This window comes from Melospiza melodia, chromosome 9 (genome assembly GCF_035770615.1).
Source record: "Melospiza melodia melodia isolate bMelMel2 chromosome 9, bMelMel2.pri, whole genome shotgun sequence".
NCBI lineage: Eukaryota > Metazoa > Chordata > Aves > Passeriformes > Passerellidae > Melospiza > Melospiza melodia.
The window spans coordinates 20981185-21005726 of NC_086202.1; the positions used below are offsets into that span (position 1 = coordinate 20981185).

The 24542-nt window shown below is 40.0% G+C and overlaps 1 protein-coding gene across 2 annotated transcripts in view; it reads left to right on the forward strand.

The window, feature by feature from the left end:
- The window catches only part of ADK (adenosine kinase), a 266323-nt gene that overhangs the window by 7479 nt on the left and 234302 nt on the right, over positions 1-24542 (forward strand). The window contains exons 1-2 of one of the 2 annotated variants that reach the window (XM_063163825.1): positions 957-1043; positions 7560-7634. In XM_063163825.1, coding sequence (XP_063019895.1) covers positions 1030-1043; positions 7560-7634 — 89 coding nt within the window. In that variant the 5' untranslated portion in view covers positions 957-1029. Of the gene's footprint in view, positions 1-956; positions 1044-7559; positions 7635-24542 lie in introns of those variants that run through there. The other variant, XM_063163823.1, reaches the window with a different exon arrangement.

Consider the following 24542-nt stretch of genomic DNA (forward strand, 5'->3'; position numbering starts at 1 on the left):
GTGCTTCTGGTGCTAGTAAGCTAACAAAGTAAGTGCCGAATCTGCACAATGTGGCAGTAACTTTGACAGCCAAATGAGGAGTGACGATAGAAACCTGGCTTGAGCGAGGCTTTCCCTTTCTGATACGGCGGTTCTGCCAGTGTCAGGCGAATAAGAAAAGGCAGTAAGCAATGCCGGGCTGCCCTTTTCTTCCCGTGTTTGCAGCCGTGTCCTCTGGCCGCCTGGGCAGGCGGAGCGCTGCGTTCCACAGGTGGCTGCCAGGCGCTCCGGCAGCCCGGCGTGAGGCGATGTGCTCCGGGCTCGGCGGCCCGGCCCCGCGCCCTGCGGGGGAAGGCAGGCTCCGCACGGGGTCACTGCCTGACCCAAGGCACAGTTGGATAAAAATAATGAAAACGGGTTCGTGTCGAGGGTGTAGCGATCGTGTGTCGGGGCGGGCGTCAGCCCGCGGCCAGGACACAGCCGGGGCGGGGGGTCCCCTCGGTTCCCACGGCCCCGTGACGGCCGAGGGGCAGCGCTGCCAGGGGCTCCCCTGGCCATCTTTACTGTGGGCGGTGCGGCTCGAGCCCCGCACCTCCGCGGGGCTACCGCCGCTAAACTTTTTTCGGTTTTCCTTGGCCAATTGTCACTGTCTCCCACGCTGGCCGCCGGGGCTCGCGGAGGGGACGGCAGCGGCAGGAGCTGTGTGGGAGGCGCGCGCTCTCCGCCCGTACCAAAGATGGCGGCCGAGGAGCCCGGGGGTGCCGGGCGGGCGGCACCGCTCGGTACCGGGCGCTACCGAACCTGGGCGCGGGGCCCGTCGGCAGCGCCCCGCGGCTCCTCGCGCCCCGCGGCCGCCGCGCAGGGCCCGGGCCCGCCCCGCCGGCCGCCCGGCCAATGGCGGAACGCGCGAGCGGGCGGGGCGGGGCGCGCGGTGGGCCGGCCGAGCGCTGCCGGGCGCTCAGTCGCGGCTGAGGCGCGGGTGCCGGGCGGAGAGGTGACGGTGCCGCTGCCAGGGGACTCTGCTGCAGGCGGCCGGGCGGGCGTGGAGCCATGGCCACTGTCAGGTAATGTCGAGCCCCCGCGCAGCGCCCGCAGCACAGCCTCGCGTCCCGGGGGAAGGGGCGGCGGGTGCTGATGCGCTCCCGCTGGCGGGGCGGAGGCGCCCGGCGCGATGCTCCGCCGCAGCCGGGCTCTTCTCCCCGCTGTGTAATCACGGTGCGGGGCAGCGCGGCTTCGTCCCATCCCTCTCCCTGTGCCGCGAGTTGGTTTGGTGGCTGCACGCCCGCTCCCCTGGGGCGAGGAAGGAGGGAGAGCTGTGCCGGTGCCCCGGCGGCCCCGCAGCCCCGTGGGAACAGCGCTCCCGGGGCGCCGCGGTGGCTTCTCGCGGGCAGGTGGGCGCGCCCGGCCGGGGCTCCCAGCGGCACCGGGAGCGAGAGCCCGAGCAGCGCCGGGCCCGCAGGTGCTCCGCTGATCCGCGGGGCGGTGGCCGGGGGCCGCGTGCGGCGTCGCTCGGCGGCGGTGCCGCTGTCACAGGTAGCGCCTGGGCGTGGGCGGCCGCCGCCCGCCGCGGGGTGCCGCCCGCGGGCGTGGGAGGATGCGTGTCCAGGGGCTCCGGCGGCCGCTTTGGAACCTTAAACCCTCGCTGTGGCTTGCCGTGACTAGAACTGGATTTTAAAAGAATCCCCAATAACGAGAAGAGAAGTGTTAATAGCGGGCTAGGCTCTTGGCAGGCTGTTGGAACTGCGGTGATATCAGCCTGTCAGCAAACCCGGAGGATGACAAACCCCCGTAACTTAACATTCAGTGAAAGGAGTTACTGTGAACAGGTTTTCTTCCCCAAACACTTCATCTCAATATGGGGTTGTATTGTGAGGAAGAAGCAATTGTGAGGTAAATTGGTAACCTTTGATCAGGCCTTTGGCTGCTCAAGAAATGCCTAATAATTATCAAATTGCCTTTATAATTCAAGGCAATTATCCCATCTCCTCTCTCCACCCTCCAAACTCTGTGTATCAGGTTTCACTCACACTGTTTCTGACCGAGACGGTAACTTTGAAATTGCAATAGTATGTCACTGTTGGGGCTTGTGAAGTTAGTGCAGCTGTGTGAGGAGCTGGGTAGTGGTGGAACAGTTTTTTTCTGCGGCAGCCTTGCTTACATAAGGCCAAAGCTTTTAGGCTTGTTTTCAAAGTTGGAGCCTGTGAGTGTGTCACTTTAGAAAACTACAAAAGTTTCATAATAAATGAAACCTTCACTGAAGATGTTCCTCTAAGTCAGTATGTAAATATGTAACTGCTTAGCCAAATATTGTCTTTGCTTAAGACCCATGTCAGGAAAGCATGTGAGCAGTCCAGCAGGCCGCCTTATGTGTTTAAGGTCTATATGCTAAAGTGATTTGCTGACCAGTGATGCAAGAAAATTGTCTGAACTCTGGAAGGATGGGATAATAGTTCTAAGGTATTTTGTGTTAGATGAGTTACTAAGGTATTTTGTTACATGAGTTACTTACTGATGTATCGTTCTACTTGTAATGATGTTCCATGGGTATGTGGGATGAGAGAAGGATGCTCTTAGTTAAGAGCTTATTGCTAGTCAAGTGCTATAAATCTGGTACTATTGCTGTTTTTCTTTAACTAAACATAAAAGTGACTTTTGGTAAGTTCAAATCTTGTGTTATATGGGGTTTTAAACTGAAAAGGATATGCTGAGGACAGGCTTAAAATAAGGCTTGTTTTTGCCTTACTTTAAAGGGCTTAGTGAAACCCTTTAGAAATACTAATATTTAAGATCTTACAAGACCATCTCTTAAATTTGTAAAAGAAAGAGTAGGCACACAGTGTGCTGCCATGCAATTGCACACCCAAATGTCTCAGCCATGTTTAAGGCTTTCTGAGTTGCCAGTATCCAAAGGCCCAAAATATTCCTCTGTCTCCATGCCAGTAGCTAATAATAAGCTTTCACTGATATTTTGATGTTGCTCTTCCACGGAAGCGCGCAGCAGCCTGGGATGATAACAATATTGTGTGATAGTTGGATATAGTGCTGCTAATGCTCAGCAGCCAACTTCAATCAGGACCATATTTTAAAAAATGCCTGCAGCAGTAGAGCATGAGATTGGACACAACTTTCCAGATCATTCGGTTGCAGTTAATTTCGTTGGCTTCTTATGAGGTTCAAGGGTAGCTCAGCACTGATGTTTTGGGTTCTTTTTTGTTTATTTGTTTGGATTTGTTGTTTTGTTTTTATCTAGTTTGGTTTCATTTTATTACTTCTGCCACTTGTGATAAGAGTAAGGTGTGAAACACTGGCCATTTGTATAAAATCAGTCATATTAGTAATGTCTGAACAAAACACCTAATTAACAGGTGAGGATTTATTTATACTTAACGAGTTACATTGCTTGAATTCGTAATTGCAACTCACACTTCATGTAGTCCTAAGTTAAAAGCCAAACTCATAAAATGAGTTTGCTTGTCAACAGTTACGAATGTGAATGTGATGTACATCAAAGCTCTCTGTAGTTGCTGTTCTCTAGTTTTGCCTGCTAGATGGATGGTGTATTTTGTCCAAACAACTTTTAGATTTGTACATCTTATTTGAACATCTTATTTGTAGTTTGGAGTTTAGAAAGTATATATCTTGTTCATATATATGTACTCTTTGTGTGTCTATATGTGTATGCACATAGATGCTGACTGTATAGTCAATGATACGTGCCCTTAATTTGTGCAGGTGAAGGAGTTATCACCTGCTTCTTAAAGAACTGGTCCAGATATTCTTTTGCAATAGGTTAGTCGGGTTAAACAAGAACATCCTTTCTGAATGGTCCCAGTACTCCAGGGAAGGAGAAGGGACCGGGGGGGAGTCAGGGAGGCTGGGGACCACAAAAGTGGGTTCTGTGGTAGAGATGTGTTCCCAAATAACCTGTGTATTGTGGAATCTCAAATTGCAGGAAATTATTACTGATTCTTCACTATGTTTTATCTCTAGTTGGTTGGAAATAATCACTGAAATTTTAATAACTGCAGATGTCCAGTGTGACTGAACAGCAAACATAAGGCCTCTAAGGTTCAACTCTGCTGTTCAAACAATTTGGTGAGAATATAACTGTTTAATATCTCAGTTTTTCACTCTGGAGACGTGTAAATTTAGCATTCTCCAGAATCATAAATGGTTGGTTTATTTTATGCTATTTTTTTTTTTTTTTATTTTTACTGAGGATCAACCTGAAACTAAGTAGTTGCTGTACCTCATGTAGTGCCACAAGCAGTGCCATAGTATAACAGTGTGGAAACTTTGCAGCTCCTCCAGAAGGGAAAGGTGATTTGCATTGCACTACATGGAGCCTGTGTTGGGTTAGTCAGGTTGAACATGCTACCAATTTACACAGTCAAGTCTTCCCTTTAACAGCAGCACCTTCCAAATTGGTCAGAAAGCTTGTATTAGAAAATGGTGATCACAGTGAGGGATCCCAAAATCAGTTACATTGTAAAAGACCTCTGAGATGGAGTCCAACCTCTTAAATACCTGCTTATTGACTTTTAAAAATTTGTTACTTAGACTTTTCTTTAGACTTTTCCCGTTTTGCCCATAAAGGTGTTTTTATCAAATACAGTGACAGTTAAGGAAAAATACAACTCCAGTCCCCAGTACAAGTGGTGTGTATGGATTTTTCTTTTTTTTTTTCTTTTTTTTTTTTTTTCTCCAATGGAATGTTAATGCATATTTTTAAGCACAGAAGTTCTAATATCTCAGGGCTTAGGTAATTTTAACACCTAGGAAGAACCAAAAATGTAGAAATACATTTTAGTTGAAGACACAGAACTAGAGATTAGTATATGTTATCTTATGTGTTTAGATTATTTGCAAAAATAGATAAACACTTAACTTGATTTCTTCAGCAAAACCAATGTTAAATCTACTGAAACTTTTATGGGTTTAAAATGTTGTCAAGTCCTGCTGTTCTACATTTTGTTTTGAGAAACAACTATACTGAATTCAAGGAGAGTTTGCCCAGAAGTTTCAGTGGAATGTTTCTGAACATAGATTTATTAATCTAATGATAGCTACCTTGGCTTTTCAGACTTGATTCCAAATGGTGCCCTACATACAGCCTCTAGAATACTTGAAAGGGGATGATAATAAAATATTGTGGGCGAAGGAAGGCTTGAGAATGAGCAGGACTTACATGTGATGGAAAGAGCTGCCTGGATTAAATGGCACCGAAAGTTCTGGTTCCTGCTGCTGCTGACGTGTGAGGAGTTTGTACACATTATTGGCTTCATAGAGCTGCTGCACAAAGTTGCTCTTGTGCTGCTTTGAGCACGTTGACCTGCAGGTTCTGTAGCCCACAGCTCATTGAATGTTGGGTAGCTTCTATTCTGCTTTTCCATTGAATGTGGTAACTTCTTCATAGGCGGTGACCTCAGCATGTCAGCTGTATTTCAGATGGTTTTTTCTAAGTACAGCTGCTCTTTTCTGGCATACTGACCATTAAAGTGCTGGCTCTTATACAGAAGTTATCCACTATGTGTTGTTTTTTTTTTTCATAAGTGTAGTTATAAATCTATTGATGTGTAGGATTTCGTAGCATGTGAGAATCATGTAAACATTAAGTACAGGAACATATAGCTTGGGAACAAATCTGTATTCAACACTTGAAAAGTTCTGACTTCATTCATTGTCCTATATACTACTTATGCAACACTTAGGTTTTACAACAGGGAGACTGTTCTGTCTTGTGACTTCAGCTGCAATCCCCTTTATCCTTATGTCTCCTGAGCTGTCATCTGTCTCTCACTCTTCTTGTCTTCTAGCCAGGTGTAACTTATGGGTATGCTATTTCAAACACTGTGCTGTTTGTCATGCTGACTAAAGTATTTAGCCAGTCTTACAGGTTTTTACTAAGCAGATGTTAACTATTCCAGTTAGGAGTGAGCTGGATTTCTGGCTCCATCTTCCACATTTTATTTACAGTGAAATAGCCTCTAAAGGATTGTCCATAAAGCTACAAAAACTAGGATACTTAAAACATGGCTTGCTGTCTCTCAGTATCAAGGTTATTAATCGTGTTTTCCACAGTGCAACATTGGTCACTGTTCCACTGATTGCAGTCCTTCAAAGACAGGCTGCTCCAGCATGGCTTCTTCACAGGGTCACAGGTCCTACCAGGAAACCTGCTCCAGCATGGGCTCCTCTCTCCATGGATCTGCAGGTCCCTGCAGGGTGGCTGCTCCAGCACGGGTGTCTTAGGAGGTCCCAGGCCCCTCTCAGACATCCACATTTCCAGCCTGGGTCTCTTGCATGGCTGCAGGAGGATCTCTGCATCCCCATGATCTTCTCCATGGGCTGCAGGGGCACATCCTGCTTCACCATGATCTTCACCATGGGCTGCAGGGGCACATCCTGCTTCACCATGGTCTTCACCATGGGCTGCAGGGAAACCTCAGCTCAGGTGCCTGGAGGACCTCCTGCTCCTCCTTCTCCACTGACCATGGTGTCTGCAGAGCTGTTCCTCTCACATGTTCTCACCCTGCTCTTCTCTGGCCTCATTACATCTGCACAACAACTTTTCTCCCCCTTCTTCTGAAATCTGTGATGACTGAGGTGTAACGATCATTTCTAGTTAACCCCACCTTGGCAAGCAGCATGCCCATCTTGGCTCTGCTGGACATGGCAGAAGCTTCTGGTAGCTTCTCACAGAAGCCACCCCTGTAGGCCCCTGGCTACCAAAACCTGGCCACACCAACCCTGCACAGGTGGTGATACTGAAGCTACCTTTGCTAGCTGGAGCACGGTGTGCCGTGCTGGTTGGAGACAGTAGGTGTTAGTTTGGCAAGGAATGTGATGGGTTTGGATGTACTTCTAGAGAACAGCTGCATTCACTCCTACTTGACACTAGGCCACATAGCTAATCCTTTGGTATTACTGCATTATCACCCAAGTACATGCTATTCAGGAAAATGTAACACATGGTTTCTGAATTAATCTAAAAAAAGAGGTTAAAGCTATCTGTCTCAAGAATACTGTTTGCAGTAATTTTGATATCTTTTTTCTGTGTGAGAGAAGTGAATGTCAAATTGCTTAAAAAGTACATCCAATGTACCAATAGACAGCTGCACTGTTTAAAATGGCTGACAATGCAGAATCTGTAGTTTCTTTGTTTCAGTTTAGTAGAACAGACTTAAATTGTTAATTATGTGTTGGTACCCAACAACCGAGAGGGTTCAGTGAAATTCTTATTACTCTGGTGTGATGCTGCCCCTGTCTAAAATTTGGTGTTACAACTTCAATGTCATCCTTTAAAACTCCAGAACCTGGCATGCAGCTAAAATTCGTTATCCAAGTAAGTGACAGTTTAACAGAATAATGTGTTTATTGTTGCAGTCTGTATTGATCAGAGATCACTGTAGGATGGTCCTTCACTCAAGTTTGATTCTGTGTATGTGCCAGGTCACAGTGTATTTACTGTGCTGGGCAAAATGTGTATTCTTTTGTTTTTCTCTCTAATAAATTCTTTACATATACTAGAAACAATAAACCAGTGCAAAGCTAACATGAAATACTTGATTCTCTTACAGTGAAAATGTCCTGTTTGGAATGGGAAATCCTCTGCTTGATATCTGTGCAGTTGTGGACAAGGACTTCCTTGACAAGTAAGGCTTGATGTAGTTTTTTTTTTAAATGTCAGTTTTGTTTCCAGAATTATGCCTATAAATAAATGGCTACCTGCCTGTATAATGATGTATTTAGGCTGATCTCTGGGATTCTGACCTTGTGCTGGAAGTAGCCAGTATTTGTCATTTGATTGTTCTTGCTCTATGACACTGTGGTGGTGGGATATATGAAAACCTTCTATGTTTTCACATGTTTTTTTATCAATTTATTCTATTGTCCTCACACTCTCTTTGTCAGTCTTTAATTGGAAGGAGTCATCAATTTCAGTAAGATTTAGATAGCTCTTGTATGAATCTTCATGTGCTACTTTTGATTTACTGTTACTGTACTCTTTTTCAGTGATGTCTGTGGGGTAAATAAGCCATTTCTGTAACACACCAAGAAGAGTTGTGCAAATACACCTTTAAAAAAATATATGCATTTATCAGTCAGGAACAGGACTGCTTCTTATCAGGTTGTCTATTATCTTGCTTAAGCCTACTTGTTATGCTACCATCCACATAACCATATTGCTGGATTGCTTAATTGGCATTAAGCTTACTTGTTCTTGAATCAGCCTGGAGATCTGTCTTTTCCAGAGGTGTAAAATACAGTTGCTCTTTTAAATCTTTCTGCTTGAGCTCCATTTTTTATTGCCACTTTTTCTCTGCTCTGTAAGTTGATTTGATCTTTCAGAGTGCTGCAATTTTTTTTTTAATTTTTAAAGTATTAATAATTTTTTTCTCCAATAGTTATTTATTTTGTTAATGGGAATATGGCATCAAAACTGAATTTCACATCACCAAATAAGGAACAGGTACAGAGTTTTTACTTTTGAATATGTATTGTCAGCCACAAATATTTTGTTCTGCAGCTTTTAATAGCAATAATTTGTCATCAATATTTAATCACTCATATTTTATCATAAGGTTTGTTTAAGTAAAAGCCTCTATGTTGTAAGCTGGAAACAAAAGACAAGAATGTAATGGTTTGTGTCAAATTCAAACACCTGGAACTTTAGAAATCAGGTCTATGTCTGGAATATTCAAAAAAGTGAATTAATTTGGTGTAATTCTCTGCCTCATGTTTCCACTGATATAACTTGAAAGCTGGTCTCTAAAAATGAGTAATGCCCTTCTCCCAACCTAGTAATACTCCCCAAATAATCCTTATAAATTGCTGACATAAAAGAGATGATGGGATCTCCACTGCAGCACTGAAAGCCTTCAGGAGTGCATTGTACTTTTCACTGGATGTGATGTGCTGTGCAGAATTTAATTTAATTTAAAAATTAGAAGTCTTATGTACTCAAATTTGAGTCCTGTCAGACAAATTCAATTATGTCCTGGAGCAGCACATGCTCTGTGAGCCTTGCTTTACTTCCAAGATGCATTTTTGGGGTGTTGCATTATTGAAAGCCATAAGCAGTCTTCCCTCAGCAGTTTCACAGGAGCTTGCTGATGGTGTGGTGGCTCTGGTAATGACCTCAAAACTGAGGAGCTTGTTTACCTTCTGCTGCACCTCATATCCCTCTCCCTGTTTGTCAGGGTGTGCAGAGAAGTCCTGCAAACCAACAAGAGTGTTTCTACTCCAGGTCCAAACACCTTTTGCAACACTTTCTGAAATGGGGATCAGATCCCACCCTTCCTCAGCTTGTGAAGGGAGATAGAATGGAAAATGGAGCTGTAGAACAACTGCTATAATAAAGTTGTCTAGTCAAATGCTGCAGGGAGGTGCAAGAGCATAGACATTTCAGGACTGTGAAGAATTTGAAAGAGAAATTGTTGATCATTGTAGTTTCTCTTTTTTCAATCAAGACCCGCACCCATCTCTAGCCATGTAGTGTCAGCTTTTGGTATCTGGGCAACCTTGAGTCTGTTTCTCACCTCTTCTGCTGGGTGGGAATGTTTAATGGGGTTGTCAGGCCAGCAGGGCTCTGACTTGAGAAGGTAGCTTAGGCAAACAAGAGAAGTTTAGGTAAACACACATAAAAAATTTATGCATTTAATTTTTACAGTGTTTCTGTTACTTTATCCACTTCTTGTACACTCAGTTTTAAGAATAAATACCTTTGTTCAGAATAAAGGACTTGATGTTGCAAGTTGAATCACTATATATTGTCAATGAAATAAGAGTATTAAAATAAGTCCTGTAAACAGCTTATTTTTGTAACTTCTATTAAGAAAGTGCAAATTGAAGCAGCATAAGGAAGTATAGAAAGTGGCCTTTTAAACAATATTTAATTTGCCTACAATGCATGCTAGAAATAAACCTGAAAATAAACATATAATGCAGTCCCCTTGCAGATTCTAAACAGTTTACTGCCCTGTAATACTGGTTTGAGGAACTGAGCAGTGTTGGAGGGCTGGGTGGGTATTTTTGGCTTGGGTTAGCAGAACCCTGATACTTGGCTTTCAAAGTGGATTTTGGTTTAATCTGATCTCCAAAGTGTTTTGCTCTCTTGACAAGTTTTGGAGGGCTTTAAGCCTTTCCTAGGAGAGGCCGTTTTAATTTATATCAGACAGAATTTCACCATGCCCATCTGAACTTCTCAGACCATATCAGCAGTCTGGCATTACCTGAGCCAGAGAAGCTTTAGCCTCTGTTGTGATTTCTGGGTCCCATTTCTTGCCTCTCTTCAGGGAGACAATCTGGAAAAGTGTTAGCAGCTTTGATGGCACTGTTGAAAACTGGTGATACCACAAACCACTTTAGTTTCTGTTTACAGAGCTGGAAAGAAGTCTTGAAATAAATATAGTCCACCATATGGCTTTGGGTAGTTTTAGTATCTGCATGAAAGAAATATCAAAAATGTGGTTTTGTTTTGGTGTTTTTGTCTCCTTTTAGTTTGCATCAACTCCATTACCTAGGAGTGTTTTTGTTTAATGTATCAAGATATTGATACTTACTCAAAGAGCAGCTTCTTAGGGGTGAGAGGAAAAGGAATAGAAGAAGAATTAATGCTTTGTGGGTGAATTGCTAACTATAGTTATGCTAATCTATGAAAATGACTTTGCTAACAGGTATTCATTAAAGCTTTTGGTGTACTCACTTCTACCTATGACATTTAACAGAAATGATTCTTCTACCTTCTAACTCCAGAAGGCATTTAAAAATAACTTAGTCTACACTACTTACATTAAACTCTGATAAAATGGGCAAAGAAATTCGGATTAACATGCCAATAACTTTTTAAGACTAAACTCAGTATTGCTGACTCCTGTAAATACTCCAATGTCGTCCTGCTGTTAAAATCTGGAGTTTACATGTGTTTCATTGCTCTCCCTAGAGCACTTTGTTTTGCAAATATTCAGTATTTGACACTGAATTTAGCTTACCTCGTTGCAGTTCAGTTTTAGGTTGTAGAGATCTGGGCATTACTTGTCACCTCAGGTGCACTTCAGTGGTTGAGAAATGAGTGTTCATGGTATGGATAAATCTTCTCTTGCTGGGTCTATGGCTGCATGAGCTGAGGAGGAGAAGACAATCAATGTTTACAAATCGACATTGACAGGACTGTTGTGCCAGCCCTGAAACTTCCCAATATGTGAAACCTTGTATCTTCCCTGACTGATCAGAGGGAAGGCAAGGAAAATACCTGTAATTGCCAGCACCTGTATAAGCATGGAAATGTCCTTCAGCCTATGCTGTTAAAAAGGAGTGGAGATATAGGGGAAATTAGGATATGTGTTTTATATATCACAGCAAGTTTCAAGAATCATATTGCTGTATTTCACTCTAATTTCTGATCTCTTGACCAGAGCCATGATCTCATAAGTTGAGGTATGTTTACTACTTGGGCTGCCAAATTCCATTATAGTTAAAACCTGCAGACTATTTTGTCACCATCATGGTGCAGGATCACAAGTGTGATTACTTGTTGGCTGTCCAAGCAGACAAGTATTTTTCTCTTTAGGTCTTCTTTTTTTTTTTTTTCCCCTTAAAATTAGGGTCTGTGGCAATCTTTGCACAAGTTCATTTAGAATGCTCAGTGTTGGAATTTTTATAACTTTCATGCCCTCTACCATCTGTTCCTTAGTTCTCTTCCCTGCCTTTTCTGGTGTAAATACAAACTATCTTTAAATCAAGAAGTGAGTTTATATTCTTTTCCCTCTTCACTGGAAAGAACAGGTTTGAAGAAACAGGGAAGGAAGAATGAATGGGGTGTTTGGAGTGATGGTAACCACTGAAAAGACTATTTCAGTGAAGGAAGAAATGCTGTCATTGAGATCCCTAATTTCACAAGTATGGATGTGGATCTCCTGCAGTGTGCTACCAACTTAACTGTAGCACTGAAAGGGGTTGGGTCCTTCCTGGAGATCCCAAGATGTGTGAGCATCCTTGACCTTTCCTCACTGCAGAGTACTGGCAGAAGGTGATGGGTTAGTTGAGCACAAACTATTGTGCTAGAACACCATTAACATCTAGTAAATTAAACATTCTTGTGTGAAGCTATTTTAGTGTTTGCTGTGATGAAAGTAAGAAGATGTACATATTTGATCCTTTTTCCAGTCTTGTGGAAATGTGGATTATAATTTAGAAAAAGTTTGTGAAGCAGCTTCAGTTGACAATTACGAAAAACTTGTGCTTACTTGTGTTAAATGTAGGTTAGTCTGTATGAATTGTGGCTTGTGTTATTCTCAGCATTTTCAGTTTGTTAACTTTGCTCCTGTCTTAACAGAAGCCTTTGTAGCTTCCCATAGCAAAAAAAAAAAAAAAAAAAAAAAAAAAAAAAAAATCAAAGGACTAATTCTTCTATTGATGCAGTTAACTCTCATGAAGTGGCCAAAGGTCAAAATAGCTTTTAGACAACCAGAGGTGATTCTCTGTTCACCAAACTCAGCTTCAATGCAAAACAAACCCTTCCCCAAAAACTCATGCTGAAGTGAGCTTGAAAAATGAGAAGAACAAGTGGCAATTCTGTACTTGGAAGTTGCAGTATCCAGGAATGCACAGCCTGCAAACATGGGCTTTGCTGCTTTTATAAGTGGGGACCCCCTATCTCCCTTCAGACTTGCAGCCTTTTCAGTTTCATTGATATGTTAACTTAGATTCTGTGCTTCATCAGCCCTCGGGGGAGGTTAATGGTTTTGTAGTGCTTTGAGCTAGAAGTTGTGTTACCTGTTGTCCTGGTTTTGGCTGAGACAGGGTTAATTCTCTTTCTAGTAGGTGTTGCAGTGCTGTGTGTTTTGGATGTAGTGTGTACTGTCTGTACAGGGATGAAGGTATGTAAAGTACATGGTCAAAACTTTAAAATCTCCCTGAAAATTTGGCCTGAGATCTCCCTGAAAAATCCAAAATTTTTGTATATTTCCTCCCCCTGCAGAAGATAATTTGGTGTATGATTGTTTCAGGAATTCCATTGTTTCAGTAATTCTTGGATGAGATTAATCCTGAATGTCTTTGTTGCATTGGCTCATCTGGCAGAGAGGCTGAATAGCTGAGTGCTATATTATTACCTTGTGGTTTTAGTGTATCTGTAGAAGTTCATTTAATTAATTAGTCACAAGGTCTGAACCTAGAACATGGTTGAAACTGTTGAGCCCAATTGCATCATCTGACTGCTGATAAATGATAAAAACTTCAGTGTTTGCTTGCAGAAACTTAGGACGATGATAGCTGTCTTAAGAAGGTCCTCTTCATACTAATATGTCTATAAATTGGTAATGTTCCTGACAACATAATCACAGCTTTCTACAGCCCTAATGCTTGCTCCTAGAGCATTTAGTTCAATATGTAGTTTACATGTGTGAAAGATTTTAGTTATGCTCCATTTAGAAAAGGCTGTTTGAAAAATCTCCTATGGAGTGAGTGTTGCATGAAGAGCTGATGTTTTCAGAGTATATAGGGCTTGAGCAGTAATTATGTATTTACCTGTAAAATAGAATGTAAGATGTTCACAAATGGGAAATATTCCACTCTTCTCTTTATGGTGTATTTTCAGTTTCTTAAATACTTCTATTAGTAATGAACTAACTGTATATAATGAATTATTCTTTTATTTTTCCCATTCATCAGAAGACTTACAGATTTAATGCATGTCAGTAGAATGTCTATTTAATGGACTAATTGTATTCTTTAATATAACCTTAAGCATGTGACAGGTACACACACACACAGAGCTTATTTGTATTTTCCCTTTGCTTACAAGTGAAAATTTGTTTAACAAAACTTAGTGTCTTGCATTACAAGGCAAATGAGGAAATAATGGGTTCCATTTGCATCTTTAATGCAAACAAGGAGCTTTAAGTGGAAGTGATCTATGAATTAACTAATTGTCTCTGGTTTTAATTAGGCAATAATATTAAATGAAAAGACCCTTGCTGATGATATCTTTGATGGAAAAAGCTGGGTCTTGTCCGTAAAGAACCAGAATCCATCTTAAACTCAATGGTAAAGCTTTTTATTTGAAAGTGTTACTTGCTTTTTCTACTGAGAAACCTTTCATATTAGAGTTTCCAGATGGCAAAATTACAAGATTGATTTTTATTTAGGATACAGTAAACAAACATTGTGATTCATGTTCTGGATATGGTTTCAGGCACTCTTTTTAATTACAGATTTCCAAGATGTGATTTTAATATTGTTTTCCATTCCCGTCCTGCTTGTCCAATCCAAAATTTTCAATAGCATAGTACAGATTAGAGGGGTTTTTTTCTGCTACAGTAATAAAGTGTAGCTGATTGATCACTTGTGACTTGAAGAATAAAAAAGCCCAGTCAAAAATTAGCAATTATTTTACATAGGTTCAATTTTTTTACTCTAAATGAAATTGATCTCTCATCTTTTGGAAAAGATGGCTTTTTAGTGATAACATTTTGCTTGGAATATTTTCATCTTTCTAAAAACTTCAGTTTCAAAAAACTGAGATATTTAAGTAAATTATAATGCTCATTACTACTTGATTAGTTTCGCTTCATTCAGGTTAGAATATGCATTCAGGTTAGAATATGCAATCTCAACAGTTTTTCTTCCCACGTTGCATTTATCAAGAAGAGAAAGACTTGTCCTTCCTTTTGAAATTAAATACTGTTAACATTTCTTTTTAGTAACTTCCTATTATATCATGTTATTCCTGAGCAAAGTGCAGGTACCACACTGAGGTATGAGGTGCTTATGCCACTGAAGATCCCTGATCCTGTGCCTCTGTTCTTCAGCACAGGACCCTGCCCAGGCCTGCTCTGTGTTGTGCTTCTTCTTGTCCTGTTCCTTTTGGAGGCAAAAAAAGGAACTGTTTGCCTTGTGGTCTCTGCTGTAGCCACAGGGAAAGGGTGGAGGCAGCCCATCTTCCTCTTAATTACTGGTGTTCTTGTTTTCCTGTAGCCAAGAGCTGGAGTAGGGTAAACTAGCTGTTTGAGTGTTGTTTTATGTTATTTTTGTCAGGGCAGAATCATCAATATTCCGAGTTACTGCAGATCTGTTTGTATTGTAGACTACAGGATGTTACAAAGCCTGCAGTTCCCTTATAAATTCAGAGTAAATGCAGAGCTGGGGAAAGACTATTTTCATTTTACAAACCCTTGATTCTTCTCTTCAATGTGTTAGCATACAAATTATTTTCATTTTTTGGTTTTACTTGAGACTTGTGGGTTTATGGCACATGAATACTGGGCAGCAGTGGCTAAACAATTTTTGGTGATTATTTTAGCAGATTGTCCCTTTACTACAAGAATTTAGTAAATTTTTTTCCTTTTATTTCTTCCCTTGTTTTGTGACAGCAAAAGTGATTAAGTTTCAATGTAAGAATCTGAGGTCCACAGGACAAAGTGTGAAGGGGAGCAAATCACTGTCTAACATGACAAGCTGTACCAAGTGAACACTAGCATGAAGCCACAGAATTACAAACATTACCAGAACATTTTTTCAGTTCTTGTATTATTGAAGCTATTTCTTTCTTCAGTCTTGAGGCTGGGTTTTATTCTTTTTAAGTAACAGAAACTTCCCACTGGTAGGAAGGTAGACAATAAAGATTACTGTGACATTAGGCTGTCACTGTAGTCTGGAAGTGTACAGTCAACTTTCTCCATTAGAGATGAAACTATACCCAAATCCACTTCCAGACCACTCCAAGGAAAGGCTGCATGCAGTCTCACCTGTGAATATTAAGGTAAGCCTGGTGTCCTATGTGGCTTCAGGCTAGCATAACTTTTCTGGTCTGTGTCAACATAAGAACTACAGTTACAAATGTAAATCTTCTGATTTCTGCCATTCACATTTTCCAGCAAAAGCAACAAAGTGTTCCAGAATCTCACATGTCTCCTATACAATTTATTTAGTATAGTTACTGTGTAGACAAGAGATCAAAGACCTTCTCCAAATATGATTGCAATAACTCCCGTTTTTGCCAGAATATGTTCTAGTGTGTTTCACTGAAGCTGTTTTGAAATGTGCTTGTGATGTTATCTGTGGCAGTGTTAAACAACAGCCAAAATTCCAAACAGAATCCTCGGGACGTGTCAAGTTCTGTATGTAATTCTACAACCAGTCCTGGGACAAAACACTCAGCTGGGCCTAAAGTGACAGGAACTGTCCAAATACCTCAGTCAGTCTGTTTCCTCTGCCAGACCCTTGCATGTCTGGACTTGATGCTGCAGGTCCCACTGTGGGTGAAGAGTTTAATATATACTGAGCAGTGGCCATGTCTTGAGGCAAAAGGGAGGAACAGTTCTTCCCAGAAAGAGTAATTGCAGTTCCTGGTATGCCCCAGTGGCAGCAGAGCAAGGATTTAATCTCTCAAGAACGCTGCCCTACATCTCCATCTTGGTGTTGCTCATTCATTTCTCAGGATAAAATCAACATTTTCAGTGCAGTAAAAAAGCTTTCTCTGCCATTTTCCCCATGCTACTTTTTCCTAGAAAGCTGTTGACTATATTGGTTTGGATATGTTCATTGAGCATGGCTGAAATTTCACAGCTGTAATATTTGTCTGTAGCTTTCTGTTTGCTGCAAACAGTGTTAAAATAATTTGTAGAGAAGGCAAATTAAGGTAAATGAATTCCCTGACAATTAGTATTTAAATTTCTGTAAGCTGGACTATCCTGTATTAAGCCCTTGGGTGCAGAGACAGGTGATGAGAGAGGTGTAGCTTTTAGACAGCACTGAGACTCATTTAGGTTGCAGCAATAATATGAAATGAGTACTTCAGCCTAGCCTGTCACAAGCAGAAGCACATTGATAAAGTTGTCTAACAGGAAAATGGAATACATTTTAAATTATATTTTTTAAGAAAGAAGAGAGGTTTTCACTGATATGTAAGACTTACTGTTAGTTTCCTTATAATTTCTAAATAGGAACAATGTGTATTTTATTAAATAGGATGCACCAGTCTTTTTCTGTGTCTCTCTATGAATGACGACAAAGGTCCATTCTTAGCATTTTGAAGACAGTTAAATATTTAATGTCAATCAAGATTTAATACAGTCTCAGAACTTTCAGTTCCTTCCTTTTGGAGAATCTTGTTGCTTGAAGGTAATATTCTGGGCTGACTTGTGGTTTGTGAGGTCTTCACTGACGAATAAATGTCTTTTTCTCTGTCTTAATTGATTTTTATTGATGTGGCATGTATTTCTTTGTACTAGAGACACTAAAATAAGTGCACTTTAGAGATTCTATTTTCATTTGTTCTTTTTGGAGATAGAGATAGAGCAGATCTAGTATGGGGACAGAGCTGTAATTCAGTTATGAAATGTACTTTGTATTAATGGAGCCCAGCATAGTTGTATGTTTGCAGTGTAATGTGTGTGTTAGTGTTTGTTAGTGTATCCAGAGTATTAACCTGTATTTTATTGTAGGTGTAGAGCCTATTGAAATTCATCCCCATGGCCTTTTAGAAGTCTGCCTTCTCTGAGGAGTCAATGAAGAGTGTGTTTTCAAGTGTAAATTGAGTAGTTGGCAGTGCTCTTCATATATGGCAAACAGCGAGTCTTTATTTAGAAGAAATCATCAATATTTAGAAGAAATATATCTGAGGGTTGCATTAACAATCACACTACTGTGCCTTCTTTGAATTGATATATATGTGTGTGTATATATGCTAAATTCTCAAAGCAGAGCTCCTCATGAGGCAGAGGAAGTTATTTGGGGATTTTCAGTACTAGTGATAACAGGATCTGTTGTAGAACTGGTACAAGTTGGTCTGAACAATAAATTTTAAAGTGTAGGTAGGTAACTAGGAAAAGAAAAGGAGCCCTTCAGTTTAGATTATGTACATGTTACTTTAGTTGTTGTTTTTCAGTAAGTTTTATGCAAGTAAAACTTTAAGACATGATTGTGGAAACTGGTTTGTGTTTATAATCAAAAGGAATTAAACTGCAAACGAGTGTTTATTTCTGATTGAAGATAATAGATATGTAAATGTTAGATGGTCATTTCAGTTCTCATTTCAGAACAGGAACAATGCAAGAAGAGCTAGGAAAACTAAAGAAGTGGCTTAAATATTCGAGGCTCAAAGGAATAATAGTAATGGAGTATGTTAAGAGTTCAGTCTGTAAGGAGAATACCTATAGTTCTACACAAATTGAATTAATATTTTATCCCTTGATAAAGTTACTAAAGGTCAACAAAATGTATTTCTACTGGTGCAATGAGTCTAGAATTAAGACTACCAATTTAAAAAAATGCACAGAGTGTACAGCTTTTAAAAAGGTACTTGTAGTCAGGAAAATGTTTATTGGTCATAATTTAAAAAACATGTATATCTCCATACAGCAAGTGTTTAGCTGTCTTAAAATTTTAGTTTCCTAGTTTGTAGTTAAGGAAACTGTTTTGACAAGGCCACTTCTATATGCTTAAGTCCAGAGTGATAGGGCTGACCCTATTAAATGATCATAGTTTTTCGCAGTCTGGTGATTAACAGGCTTTGAACTTTCCTGGCTTTCTTAATCCCTTTTAATCATTTAAACCTATTATTGTTTTGACTTCAATTTCAAAAGCCCTTTAAATCTGCCTTACAATATTAATAGCTGATTAAAGTCCTGATTTCCAACCATATTATCAGTGGGGCGTCTTACCTTATTACTCTGAATAATTCAGAAACAACTAGGAAAATATTGATCAAGGGTGAATGAAAAAAACATCTGAAAAACTGGACCAAGTAATTGTTATATTCAAAGTAGTGATCATATCCATGTGTTAAGTGGGGGAAGCAAAATTTTTTTTAATTTATGACATGAATAACTGTATTTCTTTTTTCTTTTAGGTTTCAGTAGTGTCATTTTAAGCTAATTCTGTGTTGACATTTAAATCCATAATCCATCTTTCATAATAAGTAATGTGTTAAAAAAATTCTGCTAATACTTTTTGAATCCTTTTCATTCAGAAATTCCAACTTTTTTTTTTTCTGAAGAAGAGAGGTTTGTGTAGGGAGTCATGCAGCCAAAAAAGACTCCAGTCATAATAGTGGACAGGAACTGAGCAAAAAGGAAAACACTAGAAATTTGCTCCATGTGTTCTCCAAGGTGGTCCTTCATTCTCTCAGCTCTGACATGTCTATTCCTGTAGCAAGGTTTAAAGTCTGGAATTTTTTTAAAATGAAGTACCCTGTACCTGTGGTTTGAGTTGCAGTTAATTTTTTCCCTAAGCAGATGCTTTTGTTTAGTTGAACAGTGCAGTTCTCTGCCAGTCAATGTACGTGCCCTTTCCCAAACCAAACTTGATTCTTTGTCACTGATAACTATAAAGTAATTTATTTCCTATTAAATATGAAGTAATTAATTTTTTCTGAAGTAATTTGTTTTCTGCATTCTATAGAATTTAAGATTGAAGTATCTTAACCTTCTGTTGCTATTTTTTCAAGTCTCCTTCCCACCACCACCATTGTGTGCTTTAATCCTACCTACATTTCTTCTTCTGAAGCTGAACACTTTAGCTACAAGTTTTTCTGTTTGAAAAAATAAGAAAGATAATTAGTTAGGCTGACAGCTCACTCTGGGATATTTTTGCTAATTTTTGTTTGGTTTGTTTGATTGTTCCTGTTTCTGGATTGTAGTAGTTCATTGCTGTCTTCAATGCTTGGTGTGAGTTAGAAGTGCAGATTGAATTAGTTACAATTCATAACACCTCATTTCCCCTCTCCCCAAGTTACTACTCTGTGAGATGGCTTTAACCCCACCCATTTTTTATGCTTTTAATTTACCTATTTGGCTTCACTTGTGTTAGTATTTTGAACTCTTACTGTCTGCTAGATGGTCATAGATGTCAGTTGTCATGACATACCCGTGCCAGTCTCCTGTCATCTGTTGATTTCATCAGTAGCTTCTGTATTTGAGGCCAGATCACTCATGGATGTGTGGCATAGTGTTGGGTCTAGCACTGATCCATGTTGAAATCAGTCTGATTTATACATTCTCTCACAATTCTAATATTTTCCCAAAGAAATGTCTGAATGGTGTTTTAATCAGTTTCCTCTTTTGTTGGTATAAATGGATCCTTGAAAAACCTTTTTCTGGAAGCAGGCTTTCTTTGGGGTTTTATTGCTATTGTACAGTCTGTCTTTAATCTTCCAGTTTTTCAGGGATGGCAATCTGGCCTTTTATATTTGTCAACAAAGCAGTATCTATTCAGTAAGAATTTTTTCTAAAATGGTCTAACCTGTTACAAGATCATCCTTAAGTAACAGTGTCACTTAACTCAGAAATTGGTGTAGAAAATATCTCTGTTTTGCTGTCAACTTGAGGCCAAGAAGGAATGTGACAAGATAGGGAGGACCAGCTGCCCTGGTATAGAATAGGAGAGAGGTTAAAGAGGGGAAGAAACTTTGAGGGGATGGAGAGTGTGGTGCATTTCAGATGGTGAAACTAGGAGACTAAGCAACAGTGCAATCTACAGGGGAAAAAAAGTAAATGTATTAAACTGCTGGAGTGAAAACTGTGCAAGTCAGGCAAGACAGTGAGACTTTCAGAATATGAATCAAAGGCCTGTACTGTTTGGGTCTGTCTTTTTTTTAGTGGAGGGAAAAAACATGTCTTACATATTTGGACTAAGGTCCTTGTATCTGCCAGTTACAGAAAACTTCAGTTTGGTTTTGCTGCTTTCATCTGGTCCATGATGAATTGGGCTGCTAAACTTACATACCAGGTGTGGTCTGGGTTGTGGATTTTTTTGGGGTTTTTTTGTGTCTGGATTTAGAAAATTCACAGCTCTAGAATCTGGTTTAGCAAGCTCAAAGTAATGATCCAGACATGTACAAGTCATGATACTCACACTATTTGTGTGCGTGGGAAAGATTATTGGGCTAGTGGGAAGAGCAAGGCTACATTAGATTTAACTGAAATTTCTATGCAGCTGTAACCTTGTCAAAAATGCAGAAATACTTCAAATGCAATTTGACTACTGTAGGAAAAGCAGTTTCCTTACTGCTTTTTGATCTCTGTATAGGTCAAGTCAGAAGAAAAGGAGTTAGCACTTATGGCAGCATTACTTATTCTGTCTGATAAATTGCAGATGGAACTTGAGAAACAGGCTGACCTTCTGTACCCATCCCCCATAAATCTGAGGCATTAGAAATATTTTGTGAGCTGGGCTCGCTGTGCACATTGGCTTGTGAATGCTCATGAGGATGCCCTGTTGTAGCAGGTTCACACATGGCTGATGATCTTGTGGGATGTGAGAACTGCACGGAAATCAGTCAATATACTCTGAAAAAGGACCTGTGAATACAATGTCCCAGAGATGCCTTGTTCTAGTTTTGACAAGATTAATAATTATGAAAAAGAAGAAAAAAAAGGACTGTGGTTCCTTTTTTTTTAGCTTAGTGAAGGTAGCCTTAACATCACTTGGAAGTTGAAGTAACACAATTGCTGAATCATTCTTATGCAACCTTCTTTAAATTAATCTGAAATATAATAAGACTATAGGGAAATCCTTAAGGTTCCTTAATGACTTCTTTGAAAATTTATGAAGAAATGCTTCTGCTGAGCTCTGTCTTAACAGGTATCTTCTTTTATTGATGAAGCATAGCCTAGTATAAATAAAATCTACTTGTCTGGTCCAGTTAATGCAGTCAATGGGTGTCAGGTGTCTGAGGGAGAAATCACACTCTGTTCCTTTTTTTGATGACTTTTCTGCAAAGTTCAAAGAACACGTTGAAAATCTGCCCTTTCGTGTATTGAATTTTTAATTAATCTGGGGAATACTTAAAGCAGTAAGTGCAGCAAAGCACGTCAAATACAATAAGCTTATGGAATAGCAAAGCCCAAGTGCATTTAAAGGTGAGCAGAGTTAGTCAGAGCTATGTACTGAGGCAAGAAGTTTGTATTTATTTGTACATCAACCAAAGCAGAGGAATGTCTGTGCAGATATAGATTTTGGACTTCCTGGAGTGCTTTACTGTCCCAACTTTCTGTCCTGGACATGGTTTAAATATAGAGGTTTTTTTGCTCACTACTCACATTGATGGTTAATGTTTAGAAAAATGCTTTTATCACTAGTATCTTGTTCTTCACAAGTACTCTTGAAAATAGTGATCACAATATTACTGTCATACATATGCAGGTTTTCATACATCCTGGTGTACATTTCATCTTGGCTTTTCTGGTCCAAGCAGCATATTTATATATGTGTGTGTGCTGATTTTCATTTTGATATTTGTGCAATTATTACTTATTTTTTGTTTAAATTGGTGGATTCAACTTAAAAACTTTGAAAGTTGACTTAATTTTAAAGCTATGAAGAAGTATTGCCATTTTTTTAAACCTGTTTTCTCATCACTAGTTTCATTTTGGCCTTTTGGAGAGGTGAATATTACCATCTTTTCAGGAAGTTTTTGATAGAGAAGATCTGAATTTTTTATATGTTTGGAGTTTATCACCAGTACATATTTCATGCAGGCTGTGTTTTCTTTTTAATTTGGTCAAAGCTTTGTGAAATTGGATGCTGCCTGAAAGGAACTGTACTTTATGGCTGTGTGTTGCATTAAAAATTTTTCTGTAAAAATGCTCACTACTGTCTAAGTACATGAATTTTCATTCTGTCCTGTATGAGAAGCTGGGAAATAAAAAATCCTGGAGTTGTGGGATTACTATTTTAGAAGGATCAATAAAGTACATTACAGAAGTTGAATTTGGAAGTTCCGGTATGCTTAAAAAATTAAAAACTGGCATATAATAAAAATGATACATTTTGGCAGAAATTGAGATGATGAACTTGCAGGTGAATGCTGGGCAAGTTCTTCAATGTACATGAAGAAGTGAAGAATATAGCACCTTTTTTACCACTGTAACCAAATGGTCAGAGTTGTACTTCTAGCTCTTGGAATAGACCTCTTCCAAGTGGCCATGGCATTTTTTTCAGAGTATATTTAGGTGTACCTAGAGCAAATTTCCTCAACACCATGTTCTCAGAATGCCTGCAATAATGTTTTAGTCTGGGTCCCTTACTTTATTTCCAGGCTTGTGGAGAGGAAAAATATTTGAGATTTCTATAGCTATGAATTTATAATTAGTTGTGCCTTTGTTTATTGATGAAATGCAGGCACATGAGATTGCTCATTTATCCTGCTAAGTTAAATGTGTAAACATGTCTTTTTGTAGTGTCAGAAAAAATACTGTCTGAAAGAATTCTCTTGACACTGGAAAAGTTATTGTGTAGCGCTGTGAAACTTCCAATTTAAAGTGTCATTAGAGATGGATGATAGGTGCTAAGAGAAACTACAATTGTGTCTGCAGCTGGGACACTCGGCTTTGGGTAGAGTAGGGTGTGTTGGAGTGGCCATGTTACAATGGCACTAGAGGTTCAACCAGGCTGCTATGGCTGGAGAAAGTTGCTGGGGAGCTGAGTTTGGGGAAGAAGCAGCTCTCAGAGCTGCAGCGTGCCCGGCGCAGTGGGGCTGTCAGAAGCCATCCCGGTGATGCAGCGGCAGCTGCGCAGCCCCGTGCAGGGACAGCTGTGCATGGGGTCAGCGCTGCAGCCCGGCCCTGTGCTGCCCAGCCTCATGCACAGCTGCCTTTCTCTAGGGTGTCTGGAACACGGGCTGCTCTTCCCATAGATTAAATGGTTGTGAAAGACAAATCAAAGGGCTTCAATGTATCAGTTTTGGAAAGGCGCTGCAGCGTGTTCTGACACCTATACAGCCAGGCTGTAGACCCTTCTGCAAGTTTTTGCTCTTAAGCCTACTTTTTTAAAATAGGACCTCAAGCAGCGATGAAGAGGCTATTAACATTTTGAAACTATCACAGTTTACTACTGGATAGTTGAAAGAATAATAATTGTGTTCTAGGAAGTGTTGAACTTGGAATTTCAGAGTAGAAAAAAGGAAGTTGTGATCACTCCTTTGCTTACTTCCATAGCATATACGGCTCTCTTCTACTCACTAGTTTAATATCAGGCAATTACATCTATAATACGTACACAATTGGTTGTTCTGGTTGCTTAGAGGGTTTAGATGTCCTTATTTTAAATTTTTTGTTTGCTTATCTTTGGCTTCAATTTTGCACTTAGTATTGTTAGCTCCTAAATGTTACTTAGAGAAGTTGTGACAAATCTAACCTTCATTAGTTAGGAAGACCCAACTGGTGTTTATCAATCTTGCCTATGAAGCACATGTTGGGAAAATATTATGTAAGCTGCTCACTGTGGTAGTTGCACATTTAAATTTATTAAATAGTTCAGCAGCTGTGTATGAAATAAAATATACGTCTTAATGCATAAAGTACTCATAAAAATTTGAACTCTACAAGCATGTCCCTTTGTGGGAAGTTTTCTTTGACACCTTGCTATCTAAGCAATGTCTTTAGGGATCAAGGAAGAATATTTTAAAACTGTTTTCACAGTAAAAAAATAGGTGGTGGTGGTGAAAAAGATTGTGCAAGCTGAGGTTCACCAAAGGAAGCATTCTGCAAACCTTAGGGGTAGCAACTGTGTCCCTCCCAGCCCCTCTGAGGTATGTCAGTAACACAGCCCAAAATCACACA